Below are 15,121 nucleotides of genomic sequence, written 5' to 3' on the forward strand. Positions count from 1 at the left end.
TTTTTTTCCCATGAGGCAGTGAAAATGAAGTGCCTTAGGCAGGATTTTTGATCCTGCAAGCCAAGCGTGTCTTGTAGCTTAGTAGCACACAAAAAGATTAAACCTGCAAACAAAATTGCTGAACTAGCAGCCTGTACATTGATTCGTGAGAGATGTCCTGAGTGGTAAAACCCATAATTTTTCAAACACAGACAGCAACTCAGAGAGAGATGGTATAGAAAAAAAAAACGTGGATTGTATCTCCCTGTTACCCACTGTGTCCCTGTAGGGAAAGCCCTTTCTGCTCAGGCTTGAAGGTTTTCAGTGGCTTGCAGTCTATATTTAAAAGCAAAATCTACACAGCCCCTTCCAAATTAACAGGAAGTGTTTATGTTCTTTCAGCCATCAGAGACCACTCTTCCTAAAGGCTTACTTCAGCACTCCCTCTGAAACAGCTCTGTAAGTCTTTTTCATACTCTCTGGAACACATGTTCAGGTTATGTATGCCCGGTTTTATTGAAACTCCACATAAGGTTTCTAGGAAATGACACAATCCAGCTATAATTGTAGCACAAGCCAGTATTACAGCTTTTCAGGAATACTATAGGAGATCAAGCAGTCTTAAGAGAAAAGGGTGAACAGCCGCTGCCAAAACCCTGCAAATTTGAAAAATGTTGCCTTGCTATAAAATTGTAAAAACACTCCTCAGGGAGTGTTGCAGCACAAGCAAGCTATCAGGCTGCAACAAGGCTTCACCATTGGTCAGACTACTGTGCATGCTGTTTCTGCTTCCTCCAGAGGTCAGACCACACTGCTCCTCCTCCAAACAGCCACCCATTTCCCCCCCCCCCCCCTCCTTAGGGCTATTTAACCACTTAGCAGGAACAAGCCACAGCTGCACATCATCCATGTCAATCAACAAGGCCACAGCTGCATATTGTCAATGCTAATCAACCCACTGCCTTCATTCCTCTACAAGGGAGCAGCTAAGTGGCTATATTATTCATCAGTCCTGTTTATAATAGTCACTTACATAAGGCATCAATTTTCACTCCAACAGCTGGAGGCCATTGCAGCTGCAGTGTCAATGGCATTGGTGAAGTGTTTTAAAAAATTAAAGCCATAACACCAGCCTGTACACTCGACTATACTCCCTGCCTTTGAAGCAAAAATATGTTTCAACCTGTTATTTTAATCTTTATTTCTATTGCTTTCAGTCCTGCAATGTCACATGAAAAAGGCAATAAGCTGCAGGTCCCAGCTTGCCTCATACAATGGCTTCTTAGAAATGTAAGATTATTACAAATGGTTTTACAGAAATTGCAATAGATGTTCAAGGAGGATGTCTACACTACACAGTGCGTTGTGGTGTGGACTGCGTGAGCTGGTCACATAACTGCAAGCCAGATATCAGGCAGAGCACTGTGTTGCTAGAGCTTTTATTAGCTCTGAAACGTCTGGACCTTGTTTTGTCTCTCTTCACAATGCTCACTTAAGACAACTGTGATGTTGTCTAACATGACACTGCTTTGCATAGTATAAACATACCCTAATTTTTCTTACAGATTCTTTTTCACTAGTGACGATGAAAAGGAGAAATTATGTAGAAGCCAATGATAATAAATATGAAGAATACCTTGGTGGGGTTGTTTCAACAATAATTTTGGAGACCTGAATTTCATTTTAAAAGCACACATTCTCTATGCCAGGTATTTCACACCACTTTCTGTTGAGCTGCATAAGTGTCTACAGCAGCTAGAAATACTTATTGTCCTGAGAACAGGATTATATTGAATTTAACCACCCAGTCTTAACCCTGTAGAGATGCAGTAGGTCAGATACTGACTGCTCCAGTTCCAGCTGGAGCAGAACAAGTAGACACCCATAAAGTCCTCATCTCTCAGTTCTGAACTCAGCCTGGAAACTGAGTGTTTTCAGAAAAGAAGAACCATACCCTTGATTGTTGTAATAACATTTTGCAACAGATCACACAGGAAGTGCTGTTTCCTATTTTCAGATCTAGAGTTTAACTATGTGTTTGTTCACAAAGAAGAAGACACGCTCAGACAAAACAAGCTTGATAAATCAGTGAGTAGCTAATATTTTCCTTTTTTACGTGCAAATGTATATATATATGGATTCACTCAGTGGGGAGGTATATGTGGCAGCAGAGCTACCATTCAAGCAGACACTATCTTTAAGAAAAATTGGGTCTTCTGACTTAGCTTACAACTTGGGATAAGGCTAGATGTGCAAGTAGAGAACTGAACTGGACAAATGGTGTAGAAAATTGTATAATCTTTTTTGTACAAGACACTGGGTCTTGGTTTCAAAGCTATTCCAGGAGGTCGGTAGCTTGCAAATGCATTCTGCGAAGGATATAAACTGATCAGATGTGAAATCCTTCACACTTCATCTAACCTCTCTAAGCCATATCTTGCTCTATCAGATGGAGATAGCAGATATTCTTCATCACTATCCTATCATATGGTTTCTTTGTATTATTCAAGCCTTTAATCTGTTAAAGGTGCTGTTTCAGTATCATGTTATGAAGGGATATGTTCTTTGGGATTGGTTCCTCTTTTTAACGTGATGTCTCTGACCCACCACATTAGGAAGCCTGTACTCCATATCTCAACTAGAAATACCAGTTTTATGGTCAGTCACGATCTGGCTTGCAATTTTTGTTAATGAGGTTTTACATTAATAAAATTCATCAGTAGTACACTGGAATTGTACCATTCTCACCCACAAGGACTGGTGAGCTCCTCTGCTTGGATAAATGAGACTTGCTACTTGGGTATTAGCAAAAAAGCTACAACAGCCTAAGTTTTGGGTTTTGGGGTGGGTTTTTTTCGGGTGTGGTGGTTTTTTTTGTGGGTTTTTTTTTTTTGTAGTTCATCAAATATGCAGCTATAGCAATGTTTGCTTTCATGGAAGAATTGTACTGTCATTTGCCAGGAACAGTTGACAGTATCAGAATAGTGGGCTTGAACTTCTTGTGTGGAGACCGTTATAGCAATAACAAGATAGAGCCATGATCCTATGACATATGTTGGCAATCTCCACTCCAGACTATTATCCTTCTTTTTTATACTCAAGTTCATCCCTAGAATGGTTGTGACTACAACTGTTGTTGGAATTACTCTGAATTCACTGTTTTAGCTGAAGCAGTTTAAACAGAGGCACTGAAGAAAAAAACCCCAAACAGAACCGGGATACTAGTACAGGACTTAGCACAGAGAAGAGAAGAGCCCTCTTGCACATACACTTGTGATCTGGAGTAAGACATTGAATAGCTGTCTCAAGTTTCTCTTTCTCAGGGTGCTTATTTTCACTGCTTATGCTACTCTTTAACTGTACGTTTGTTTAGGTAAGACTACCTCCTAATTCTCTTGTCTTGCAACTACATAGATGACTCTATTTAACTGCAGAAAAGCTCAGAATTGTAAGACTGCCATTCTTTTTTTGGTGAGGAATGCAAACAACTGGATTCTGAGGGTTCACAGAGGATTAAGCCTGTTTTTTGCAGCCCAGAACATATTTTTCCTTGAAAGTTCTGCAGGGATGGGAAAAACTCATCAGTTAGGAGGCAAGCAATTCTGAAGAGATGTTTCTAATGCTCAGCTATTATAAAAGAGGAAGAGGTTTCCAAAGGAAGGTTTAATTTTGAAGGTACTGTCTTTCCCTAATCATATCCTGGAAAGAAATCCTGTGGTTACTACCACAGGAAAAGATGGGTGTGAGGGGAACTATCAGCTCAGAGCCTTACATACAGCATTTAGTTTATGCTTCCTTCTTTATTGGTAACTCAAGAAAAGTATGTACATATATGCTTGCTCTCCAAGATGTCTTTGGTGTCGGCGTACAGTCTTCTCTGCAGTTTTGCCTGTCCACAGACTCCTTCTGCAAATCCAAAGGCAAAGTTAAAGAGATAGAGCTGTTAGCAGGAAACATTGGGCACCTCTCTTCCAACACCTGCTATCAGGATATGGGGTATTATTTTTCTTCATTTAAGTTTCACTTTTACTCTGTGCTACATTGTACTTCTCTCTCTTCGTAAAGTTCCCTAGATGCTGCTGACACATGCTTTTAATCTGAATAAGAGTGATAAATCAGTTTCTTTTCCTGTATGACAAACACTGCCATTTGTGAAAACAAGGAGAGCGAGGGCAGGAGGAGTAGCACTGTGTTACCCGTTCATACATTTCAAAAGAGAAACCTTGTCTTAGACTGTAAAAAGAGGACTGGAGCTTTGGTCATCATTCAGTTTTGAGTAAGTGGCTCTGTTAATGCATGGATGCTCTTCTAACATGTAGTTATCAAGTGTTCTGATTTCCATGAGGAAACTTTGTCCAAATCCCCTTCAGGGCACAGCAGACTCACTGAGCTGTGACAACTGCCATCCCTGAATAAGTCAGTGTAGCAACTCAGGAGCCTTTTTGCTTGGGTCTGTTTGTCATACCAGCACCCAGACACTTCTATAGCTAAAGGTGACACACTATAGGTAAGAGCTACTACTAAAAAGCTAGCAAGGCTTCTCTCAAAGCAGCCAAAATACAATAATCTGCAAACACATGATTCACAACTACATCTTCATTACAAGAATCTCTGATGTTGTTGTGAAGTGCAGCTTTGTTAAAACTTAAAGAAATGAAATTACATTTATTTTGGCTTACATTACAATTTTTAAGAAAATAAAATTTTCTCCCATCCAAGCTGTAATCCCATTTTCTCTGCAAGAACTCTTCCTGGGGTGCAGGTATTTGGCCCTGGGTTTGGTCATACTTCTCTGTACCAACTTCTGGGGAGACTCAGAACATAACTAGTCCTCCAGGGGGAAACATGAGTAGCCTCTTCTTGGACCCCTCATATATTGAGATGCTTTTGCATGATAAGCACACAGGATAAATTAGAAGGGAAGGAGGGCACCAAAAATAAAGTTTGCCTTCTCTTATATTTCTACCTTAGGCTTGACTTGGTTGCCCATTTTTGCAGAAATCATCCAAATTTCTGTTAGCAAACAAAACTACCCTGTGCATGCAGAAACTGTGGGTGTGTGGGAAGGGGCAGGACAGTGGGCGCTGATGGCCGCATGCAGTCCATAAAGTAAACAAAAAAACCCCAGAAATGAAAAGCATTAAGACTTCCTGAACATTAATTTGTAATTTTGGAAGGCAAAGAAAAGAGAAATGAGCCAAATAATCGCAAGTTCTGAAATCAGAATCTCTCAGAAAAGCCTATTTATACTTATAGCACAAGGTCAGAGACAAATGTGGAGATTTCTTTGTTAACGCATTCCCACCTTTCTGAATGTTCATGCCTAGGTATTTTTTAGAGCCAAAACCAGAACCCTTGTCAAGGGCTACAGCTTCTGCAGAAAATGTTCCTTTCTGCATGAAAATTAAAATTGAAAAAATAATTAAAGACAAATAAAAAAAAGCACACAGTAGTTTCCAATAGAATTTGTTAGCCAGATCAGTTTTCTATAGCTCTTTGTGATTAACATTGCTTGTGTGCAAAGAGTAAGGATTTTTTTAGAAAGCATTTCAGAAAACACTTTTAATATTTTGTGCTCATTGTGAAGAGGAAGATCTGACTTCTATCCCATGCAAATGCTCAGAGATTTCCCATCAGGTCACTGACAGTTAAACAAGATAACCACAGTGCATACTATCTTTCTAGACAGCATCAGTGTGAATTGTACAGGGCAGGAGCTTAATTTTAGTTGTGGGAAGACATACTGAATCTGGCTGGGATGGACTTAATTTTCTTCATAGCAGCCCTTATGGTGCTGTCTTTTAGATTTGTGACCTTGGCTGGGACAGGTGACCCAAACTGACCAAAAGGATATTCTATTCTGTGCAATACAACATCATGCTCAGCATAAAACTTGGGAGGCGGGGCAGGGAGGGAAGTTTTTCAGAGTAGGTGTTGCTCAGAGACTAGCTGGCCATCTGTCTGTTTGGTGGGAGTTGGCAAACATTTGTCCTCGTATCATCTCTTATGCTTTTTTCCATTTCCTTTGCTTATTTGACTGTCTTTAGCTCAACCCACAAGTTTTTCTTGCTTTTGTCCTTCTGATTTTCTCAACTGTCCCACTGTGGGTGGAGTGACTAGATGGGGGACAAGCTGCTGCTGGTCCCATCCCATCACAGGAGATAAGACTTGGAGAGCAAAGGAGACAAACTGGTAAGAAATCAGTTACCTTTAGTTCTGTTACTCCAACAATTATTTCTGTTGTTTTCAAGACTCAAAATAAGTTCCAAACTAGATTTAAAAAGTTATTAATTTCTTTGTATAAAAATATAAAAATTCAAAAATGCTAAGTGTGCCAGAGGAGGCTTAGATTAGGCATTAGGAAAAATTGCTTAACCAAAAGGGTTGTCAAGCACTTGGAACAGGCTACCCAGGGAAGTAGCTGAGCCACCATCCCTACAGGTATTTAAAAGACATGTAGATGTGGTACTTAGGGACATGGTTTAGTGGTGAACTTGGTAGTGTGAGGATTATGATTGGATTCGATGAACTTAAGGATGCTTTCCAAACTAAATGATTCTATGGCTCTAAAATTCTGATTTTCTCTATATATGTATGTATACTTGTGCATATACACACACAGAAAATTGTTTTAAAACAGTATAATCAATAAAATCTGTTCAAGATGATTATTTGTATTATATATATATCCACTGAAAGACCCACATTAAAACTAGATCCTCTGGATCCTGAATGAACTGTAATTATGTATTAGGATGTATAACTTTCTTGATACAGCTTAGTACGCTGACACAAGCTGAAGACACTTCAGAAATTTAATGTACTAAGGCTCAGAATGGCCCACAACATAATTAAAGTGGGTTTATACCAAAAGGGAGACACCAGCTATGGGCTGAGTTTCTTCAGTTACATTTAGTCTTGCAGAACTCAAGTGCAGAGAGAATGAAGTGGTGTTTTTCAGAATGTGGGCTCTGAAAAAGATGCCTGCAGTCACACAGGCTAGAGGTTGCCATTGAAAAAAGCGTACGGCAGGGCTGTAAGCAGGAAAGGAGCAAACACAGCTGTGCTCATGTATGTATGAGTGGGCAGGGATCACACAGCAAGTTGGGGCAGATGTACCACCTGAAGTCTTCTGTGTCAGGAACGGTCCTTTGCTTTTGTCAAGAGAACATCCAACTGCCTTGGTGAAGGCATCAAACTGGCAGGAAGATGCAGAATTCAAACCCATAAGCCTGCTAGGAACAGCCACCAATCTGCAATGAAGTGTCTGATAAAAGCAGTCGTGGTGACACAGGAAGAAAGAGCAGCCCTTTTACCAGACAGCAAACAGCTCTATTTGAGTGGCTGCCACACGCATCAATTTCACTTCCCCACTAAAGTGACCAGGAAGCACATTGGTCCCTCTGAACACCCGTCTTCACAAAATCTTCTTCCCAGCTTCTTAGGGGACACACAGGAGTTCTTCCATTTTCTCCGGGGGTCTGTGAGAAGACAGTTCTCCTCAACTTGTTCACAGACCAAACTACACAATGTTATGCTCCTGCATCTGGCTCACAGTCCTACCCGGCACTTGGGAAAGGGGAAGAGTTTGGCAACAGGAAGGGCTGACACCAAAGTCATAAGCCTTCATCTGCTCCCACTATAACAGAACCCGCCTGAGGGCTTTCATAGCTCTGCTGCCCACTTACCTCCCAGGCTGGGACTCCTTCTTGCAGGGGTAGCCCAATCCCTCCAACAGTCCCCAAAACAAAAATGGAGGGACAGAGAGTTCGGGCAAGCCTTACACTTCCTCAGTTACTGTGTCACTTCACTGGAAACATCGATTGACAGGATGAAGGACGATACCAAACAGCCGCTACACGCAAAGAACTGCTAGTGCACACTCCTAGTGATGGCCATATCTGCCTTTTGCCTTTGTGCCCTCTCCAAGACACTTAACCAATCTAAACCTTGGAGCTCCTGAACCACAGCTGCTAAACAGCTACTGAAACATGGAATCAAAACTTTCTTCATCCCCAAGCACTGGGGAGGTCGTCCAGTTGGCAGGGAGATGCGCAACACTGATAGCAACTGTCATCTTTTATGCCATTTGACAAGGTGGTTACCTCTCTCTTCTTTCTACAGGACTGCGCACCACTTTCATTCCAGAACTCCCTAACACCAGCACGCTTCCATGGCCTGCGCCTGACCCAGACTCTGTAACGGCACACGGCGTTTGCCATTTTGACCCAGACCAACACGGCCATCTTGCTGCTCTGCAACACCCAGGACAGCAGGTCCACCAGGTGGGTATGCCTAGGACTGCGCAAAGGTCATTTCTATACCTCCAGTGACCTGATTCCCAGAGGCATTAAGACTCCCAGGAAGTCACAACCTGAACATGCACCACTCAGTTGTCTTTGACCCCTGTCACAGTGCCTTTGCAGGCACCAATTTATTGCCAAAGTGCCTGGCCGTCCCTGGGTGAGGGCTACACTACGGGTTGGCACGACGGGAAGGTGGCCAGGTCCCAGGGAGAAACATGGCTACGCTCTGCGAGCCAACTGCTCCGCGTTCCTGTTGCTGCCTTGCTGGCTTGCTCTGCCCCTTTGCAAAGCCACTGCTGAGCACAGCAGCCCTGAACTTCTCACTGCTGAGATGACATTCATCATTCCTCTGCTTCTGGCTGGGTCAGTTAGCTGACAGGCTCTGCTGAGGAGGAAGAACGCTTCAGACCGTGTACACGTAGGAAATGACACGCACCACACTTCCCAACATGCGGCAACGTGACTTCATAGGTATATAGATGGGTTTGCTGGGAGCTCTGCAACTTCATTCACTTCCAGACCTTGACGTAGTAATGCTTGTGTGCTCAAAAGCAAAAACCGTTCCAGATGAGGACGCCAGCATGTTTCATTCCCCTCACTGCCAAGCTTAGCGTTTCCTCTAGTTTAACATCCTTTTCTTCCTTTCCAGACAAACAAGCCATGGAAAACCATACCACAGACTTAGCCGACTGGTCACTGACAACAGAATTTGACTACGGTGATTCAGCACCATGCATGGGAACGGAGGAAAAGCACTTTGCAGCAAACCTTTTGCCACCGCTTTATTCTTTAGTGGTGATATTTGGCCTCATAGGCAACATGCTTGTTGTCCTTATCCTGGTAAAATACAAGAGACTGAAGAGCATGACTGACATCTACCTGCTTAATTTGGCAATATCTGATTTGCTGTTTGTATTTTCTCTCCCTTTTTGGGCTTATTACGCTGTTCATGACTGGATTTTTGGGGAGGCGCTGTGCAGAATTCTCTCAGGCGTCTACCTCCTTGGCTTCTACAGCGGCATCTTTTTCATAATCCTGTTGACCCTAGACAGGTACCTGGCCATAGTGCATGCAGTGTTTGCCTTAAAAGCTAGGACAGTTACCTATGGCATCCTCACTAGTGTTGTCACTTGGGCTGTTGCTATTTTTGCTTCTGTCCCTGGGATAGTATTTCACAAAACTCAAAAGGAAAATTCACGTTATACCTGCAGTGCTCATTATCCAAGTGATGCCACGATAAATTGGAAGTACTCCTTTACTTTAAACATGAACATTCTGGGACTTATTGTTCCTATGTTAATTATGATTTTCAGTTACTCACAAATTCTAAAAACATTACTGCAATGTAGGAATGAGAAAAAGCAGAAGGCAGTGAGACTTATTTTCGTGATCATGGTTTTTTACTTTATCTTCTGGACACCATTCCATATTTCTTCTTTTTTGCATACATTTCAAAGTTCACTTTTTGTCCCAAACTGTGAAATCAAAGGTGAACTGGAGAAAGCAATCCAAGTGACAGAAACAATATCAATGATCCACTGTTGTATCAATCCTGTGATTTATGCTTTTGTTGGAGAAAAATTTAGGAAGTATCTTTACGCCTTTTTCAGAAAGCATGTTGCAGCCCATCTCTGCAAAAAATGTCCAACTCTTTATCGCGAAAAATTAGAAAGAGTTAGTTCCACATTCACACCATCCACTGCAGAGCATGACATCTCTACTGGACTGTAAAAATACATCAAATTAGTTAGTAATATTGCATCACTTGCTTTGCCTTAAGGACTGCCTGATACTATTTAAGATCTTTATGTTAACTATTACTGAAAATTGTATGACCCTCAAATCTTTTGGTTAACTGTTCCTTGGGGTTACAGCATTTTCCATTCTTAAACTAATAGAATCAGTGAGCTCTCCAGGAAGCATTAACACCATAGCTGGATGACGTCAAGATCTGAATGGGGCCCAGAATAGTATGATTCTATCTCTTCACCCAAATTCTATTCAATGAACAAATGCCAGTGAGATATACCTGGGGGGAATACACTGTTTAAGAGACTAGGGAGTAATATGTCATCTCACAAGAGTCATTTATTGTTATGTAAACATTGTAAGAGAAACACTGGGAGGAAGCTTTGAGGATTGATGTACCTGTTTAGTATTCAACATTAATGGAGCACCTTTTGGAAGTGACTGTATTCTTTCTGCAACATGGTCAGGCATTTGATGAAGGGAAGCTTTTAGTTTTCTTCATTTTTCCCCCCTACCCCTAGTTTTCCCTACATGAATAAAAGGTATTTCCATACAAACAAATGTGAGGATGAGTATGACATATATCAGGATAGTATCTCCCCTCTGATAGGAGATAAGACTGACCTTTATCTTACTGGGGCCATTTAACGCAAGGATTTTTCTGTTAGCTAAGAATGTAGTAATTTTTAAACATAATCCTTTGGACTCTAGGCTATGTTATAGTATTTTAATTTTAGTTCTTTAATTTTATACCTGTCATATTATTCAGTTGCTAACATTTTCCAAAGTGGGCTTTTAATTGGCAACATTGTGATTTTTGTGGGTGGAATTTTGCAAGTAACTGCACACACCAAGTCTGCTGACTGCACAAGACAACGATGCACTCCCAAACATGAGCTTGTTTCTAATAAATCATATCCCTCCAAGGAAAACTGCACTTAACCATTAAAAGCACATCACCAAAGATCTGCAAGGCCAGAATGAAAATCACCTTGGTATTTGCTATGCAAGATTCTGTATGAAAAAAATATCAGGACCCACTGAAGAATTTTGGAGATCATGAGCACAGTACTGAGTGGAGGCCTCCCTAGTTTTGGACAGGTGCATCATGTGTAGAGGAAGACTTTACATGGCAGATGCAGTTAAGTGTGTCAGGCTACGCTCTTGCATGAGAAATTCATGCTCTTCACATACACAGCAAGTCTGACATTAGGGATACACTTCCAGGCAGACAGTAGCCTTGGAACTGCAAAAGCAACCAACTGCAGAAGAGACATACCTGCTCTGCCTTCCCAGGAGAAGAGTGCCCACAGCTAACTGGTACCCCAACTAGAACTGCATACTAATTGAAGACTTTAGACCATTAGCCTACTGGTGTCCTATGGCCATACATTTATGCCATTAATAGGAGTGATGTATTTCCCTGTAAAACAAAGTAGTATTCTAGGGACATGATGTTTGCAAAGAAGAGAGAGGGGCATAGTGGAGAACTTTTTGCTTCAAACTGTAAGAAAGCACAGGTGAGCATTCCTTACACAAGTGAACCGTCCTTCTGGTTTTTTTCCCATATACTTCAAAGGGGGCCTTTCATGAGGTCTTGCTCATGGAAGTGTGGAGGGGCAGGTTCAACCAACCTTCAGGCAACACAAGGACACAAGAGGGCATTCCGTGCTACTTAACTTTAGGCATGTGATACAGATACCTAAATTAACAGTGAATTTCTTCAAGGTCCCTCAGTGGTCAGCAGAGAAAAACAGATGCCCGAGTCAGAAGCAGACATATGATTTAAATGGCCTCTGGGGAAGATTACCTGTCAGACTGTAGAAGGAACATGGAAATGCCAGCCTCTTAATTTAGGTATTAGATGCCTTAATCTAGGTGGTGCAAATACTCTTTCCCCTCTAGAAAGGGGATGTGCCTTTTAACATCAAAGCACTGCTTCTGTAAATAGTTACTTTTTATCCTATCAACTATTATAATCAGGCCACTACCTTGTGAGGTTAATAGTCACAGACAGACTAAAGAAAAGACCAAAAACCTATCCTCACAGTAAACTTTCTTGCTTGGAAATAATACTTTTATTTCTTTTGTACTTTTTTACTGCACTAAAGTAGAAGTACCTTTTTAATATTAAAGCATAAATTAGTTCAGTGTGATACAAATCCTGTTGCATCTGTGATATTTTTACTGCTGCGTTTTATTTTAAATCTTTGTCTTGTTGGAATTTTGTTTCTTCCTTTTTCATGTCGGTGCAGTGAAATGAATAAAATCTGTGTCTGAAAAGCCACATATACCCTGTAGCCCATGTTCTCCTCTATAAGCGAAAAGGCATCAGCTCTGCTCTGAGAATAAAAGATGCAAGCATGAACTTAAAACACCCACAATACCACACTCCAGCAAAAGAAATGAAACCTACCAGGCAGAGAACTGTCTGCTCAGTCCAAAAGCTACTGTTGCTGGCACAGCTTTTATCCACCCACAGCCTTGAGAAGAGTGCATTGTAATAGCTTTGGGAAATGTTTGGGACCACAGTTTTTACATGAATGAAATTTGGAGAAACAGGGCTGCATATGTTATAAATAGAGGAGGAAGAGGAATAAAGGAGGGCAATAAAAGATGGCACTCTCTTAATAGTGGGACAGAGACAGGATTCTCCATAGACTTTCTGCAGCTAATTTCAGCTCTCCTTGCACTGTATAGAGTGACCCCAGCCAAGTGATATGCATGATCTCCCAAGTTTTATCTATAAGGAACTTTCAGCATTGAAGTTCAATATGGAAATATGCCTCTGCTCACCATGTCATTTTCCCTATTCCACTGTCTCAGTTCCTTTTTTCAGCCTACATTCCACACCTTCTCACCCCTATACACTCTTTTAATCTGTCCACAAAGATATAAGCTAAATTCAATACCCACTGCCTTTGTTTTCTGATTTTCATTTTCTATTTTGTGTTGTCAGGAACACAAACAAACTAAACCTAAATATTAGCTTATTGTTATGCTATGTGTCCAGGCAGGATAATCCTTGGTTCTTCATTGCATCTTTGCACCGAGACAAGCAAGGCTTTATGGTTTTGCGGCAGATATTGAGTCTTTACTAGTCAGATGTGGCTGCAGCATGGTGTAGTTATAGGCCAGGTAGCTCCAAATTAGCAGGACTTCAGGCAGACTAGTCACAGTGGGATGGAGCTACCCACGGGGAAGATTTAACAAGATCCCTAATCCTTATGAAAGAGAATACAAGTCACCTTGGCAGAGAAGTGGGGGAAATTTTACATATGGGAGACAAGTATTCCATAACTCAAGGTTTGCAGGGAAAAGCATGGAGATAAAGATATAGTGTGGTTTTAAGAGCTAAAGAAGCAGGCAGATATACAGAAACTGTGTGATGAACAAGAGGTATGTTAAGAGTATGGTAAGGCACACCAGGATTGTAATTACAGCAGAGAAGAAAGTAGCACAAACAATGACTGCAGTGCTTGGGAGACATCTGAGCCGCTCTGGTGAGATATTGAGGAGATGAAAAAAAGTGTTTGAAAGAGTGTGCAAGTAGCACCAGAACACTAAAAAGATTCAGGACAGGACCTCTGTGCACACAAGTAAATTGCTGCTTTACAACGAACGTTGAACATCAAAGTGAAAATTGTTTCAAGTTCAAAACTTTTGGCAATGAACTTCTGAGAAGATAATATGTTGACTGGGCTTTCAGCATACTTACGAAAAGAACGTCCATGTGCCATGGACAAATATCTATGCACAGCCTTTAAATCAATCAAACAGTTTATTTTATGCACAGAACAGGACAGAGTCTGACATTCTTGTCAGAAGATGTTACTGCCACATGTTCAGAAGCATGTGGAGAGGAATGCCCTACACAGCAAAAGATAACTCTGCCATCTGTCGAGCAGACTTCCTAAGGGGCAAAAGGAAATGTAGCAAAAGTGCATATATGGTGTTGGTGAGTACTGAGCAGTACTCACAAGCAACCACCTGATTTATAATCACCGCCATTGGTTTGTCTGTGGTAAGTATATAAAGAACAAACACAGAAATAGTGAAACTTCTGGTAACCAGTACATAGAAGTGTTCCTGTCATAAGACTTTTTTGTTTGTTAACCCAACTGTGACTTTACGTATACATGTTTTAGAAGAAGATACAGGTAAATGCAGTATAAATGGTTAAATAGGAAAAAGTAGTGGCAAAAAATGAGAGAATTACTTTATTAGCCTTAACAGAGACTAGTAAAGTGATAGGTAGAGTAATGGGAAGATCAGAGATAAATACTTCAAGTAGAACATTAAAACATTCAGGCAAGTAAGAGACTTTCAGTTATGTGTTACTCAAATACCACACCAAAATAAGTATCACCCCTTCCAGTGAAAATTACAGAAGGGATGAATACAAAGAACATAAGGACAAATGTACATGGTATGTTGTTCCAGTTAACAAAAAATAAAGAAGTGCCAGGAGAATTACATGATGTTGACCAGGTTAATCAGCACAACAGGCTGATCCTGCTTATTTTGAAGCTTAATCTTGCTGCTCTTTTCAACCACTGTTGCCTACTGGACTTCTGCTAGCAGCACTGTGGCCTTAGAAGCATTATGCTTTAGTATAGTAATAAAAAAATTAAGCTAGCAGAGGAAACAAAACCAAACAAGTAAATTCTGGTGCATTTAGAATATCAGCAACAATCAGGCCAAAACAAAGAAGGATGTTTGCCTAGAAATAAGGGGTCAAGGCATTGCTTTGTACCCATGTTCTGGTGATACTTGCCTATCAGGAGCTATACTTCATTCAGAAAATTTAATAGTAGGGAAAATAAATGTTGTATAAATTTGTATAACTGCCAAGCAGTTTTTTAATTCCTGTGACAGTGATAGCAATCTCAGTTTGAGTGTTTCAAGCCTGAAATGACTATTTCAGGGAAGGTGGGGGGGCACAACACTGAACTGGAGGAAGACAGCATTATCAGATACCCCGGTCAATGTGCAAATCTGCACAAACCTTCAAGTGGCAATCAGCTTTGCAGAACTGTCTACAAGGTTGTGACAGTAGGACGCTAGCCACATGACATTAACAACAC

The 15,121-nt window shown here is 41.0% G+C and overlaps 1 protein-coding gene and 1 long non-coding RNA gene across 3 annotated transcripts in view; one reads left to right on the plus strand and one right to left on the minus strand.

The window, feature by feature from the left end:
• Window positions 1–15,121, minus strand: part of LOC114017718 (uncharacterized) — a 44,341-nt gene that overhangs the window by 14,695 nt on the left and 14,525 nt on the right. The gene's annotated exons all lie outside the window — the stretch shown is intronic.
• LOC102058232 (C-C chemokine receptor type 2) lies at window positions 1,908–12,325 on the plus strand. 2 transcript variants are annotated; one of them, XM_005445885.4, is made up of 3 exons: window positions 1,908–2,067; window positions 8,104–8,264; window positions 8,935–12,325. In XM_005445885.4, the coding sequence occupies exon 3, from the start codon at window positions 8,946–8,948 to the stop codon at window positions 10,014–10,016; it is 1,071 nt and encodes a 356-aa protein (XP_005445942.1). In that variant the 5' UTR covers window positions 1,908–2,067; window positions 8,104–8,264; window positions 8,935–8,945; the 3' UTR covers window positions 10,017–12,325. The 2 variants fall into 2 exon arrangements, with proteins under 2 accessions (XP_005445942.1, XP_014140999.1); XM_014285524.3 differs by lacking the exon at window positions 1,908–2,067 and adding an exon at window positions 5,966–6,171.

This window comes from Falco cherrug, chromosome 4 (genome assembly GCF_023634085.1).
Source record: "Falco cherrug isolate bFalChe1 chromosome 4, bFalChe1.pri, whole genome shotgun sequence".
NCBI classification, from domain to species: domain Eukaryota; kingdom Metazoa; phylum Chordata; class Aves; order Falconiformes; family Falconidae; genus Falco; species Falco cherrug.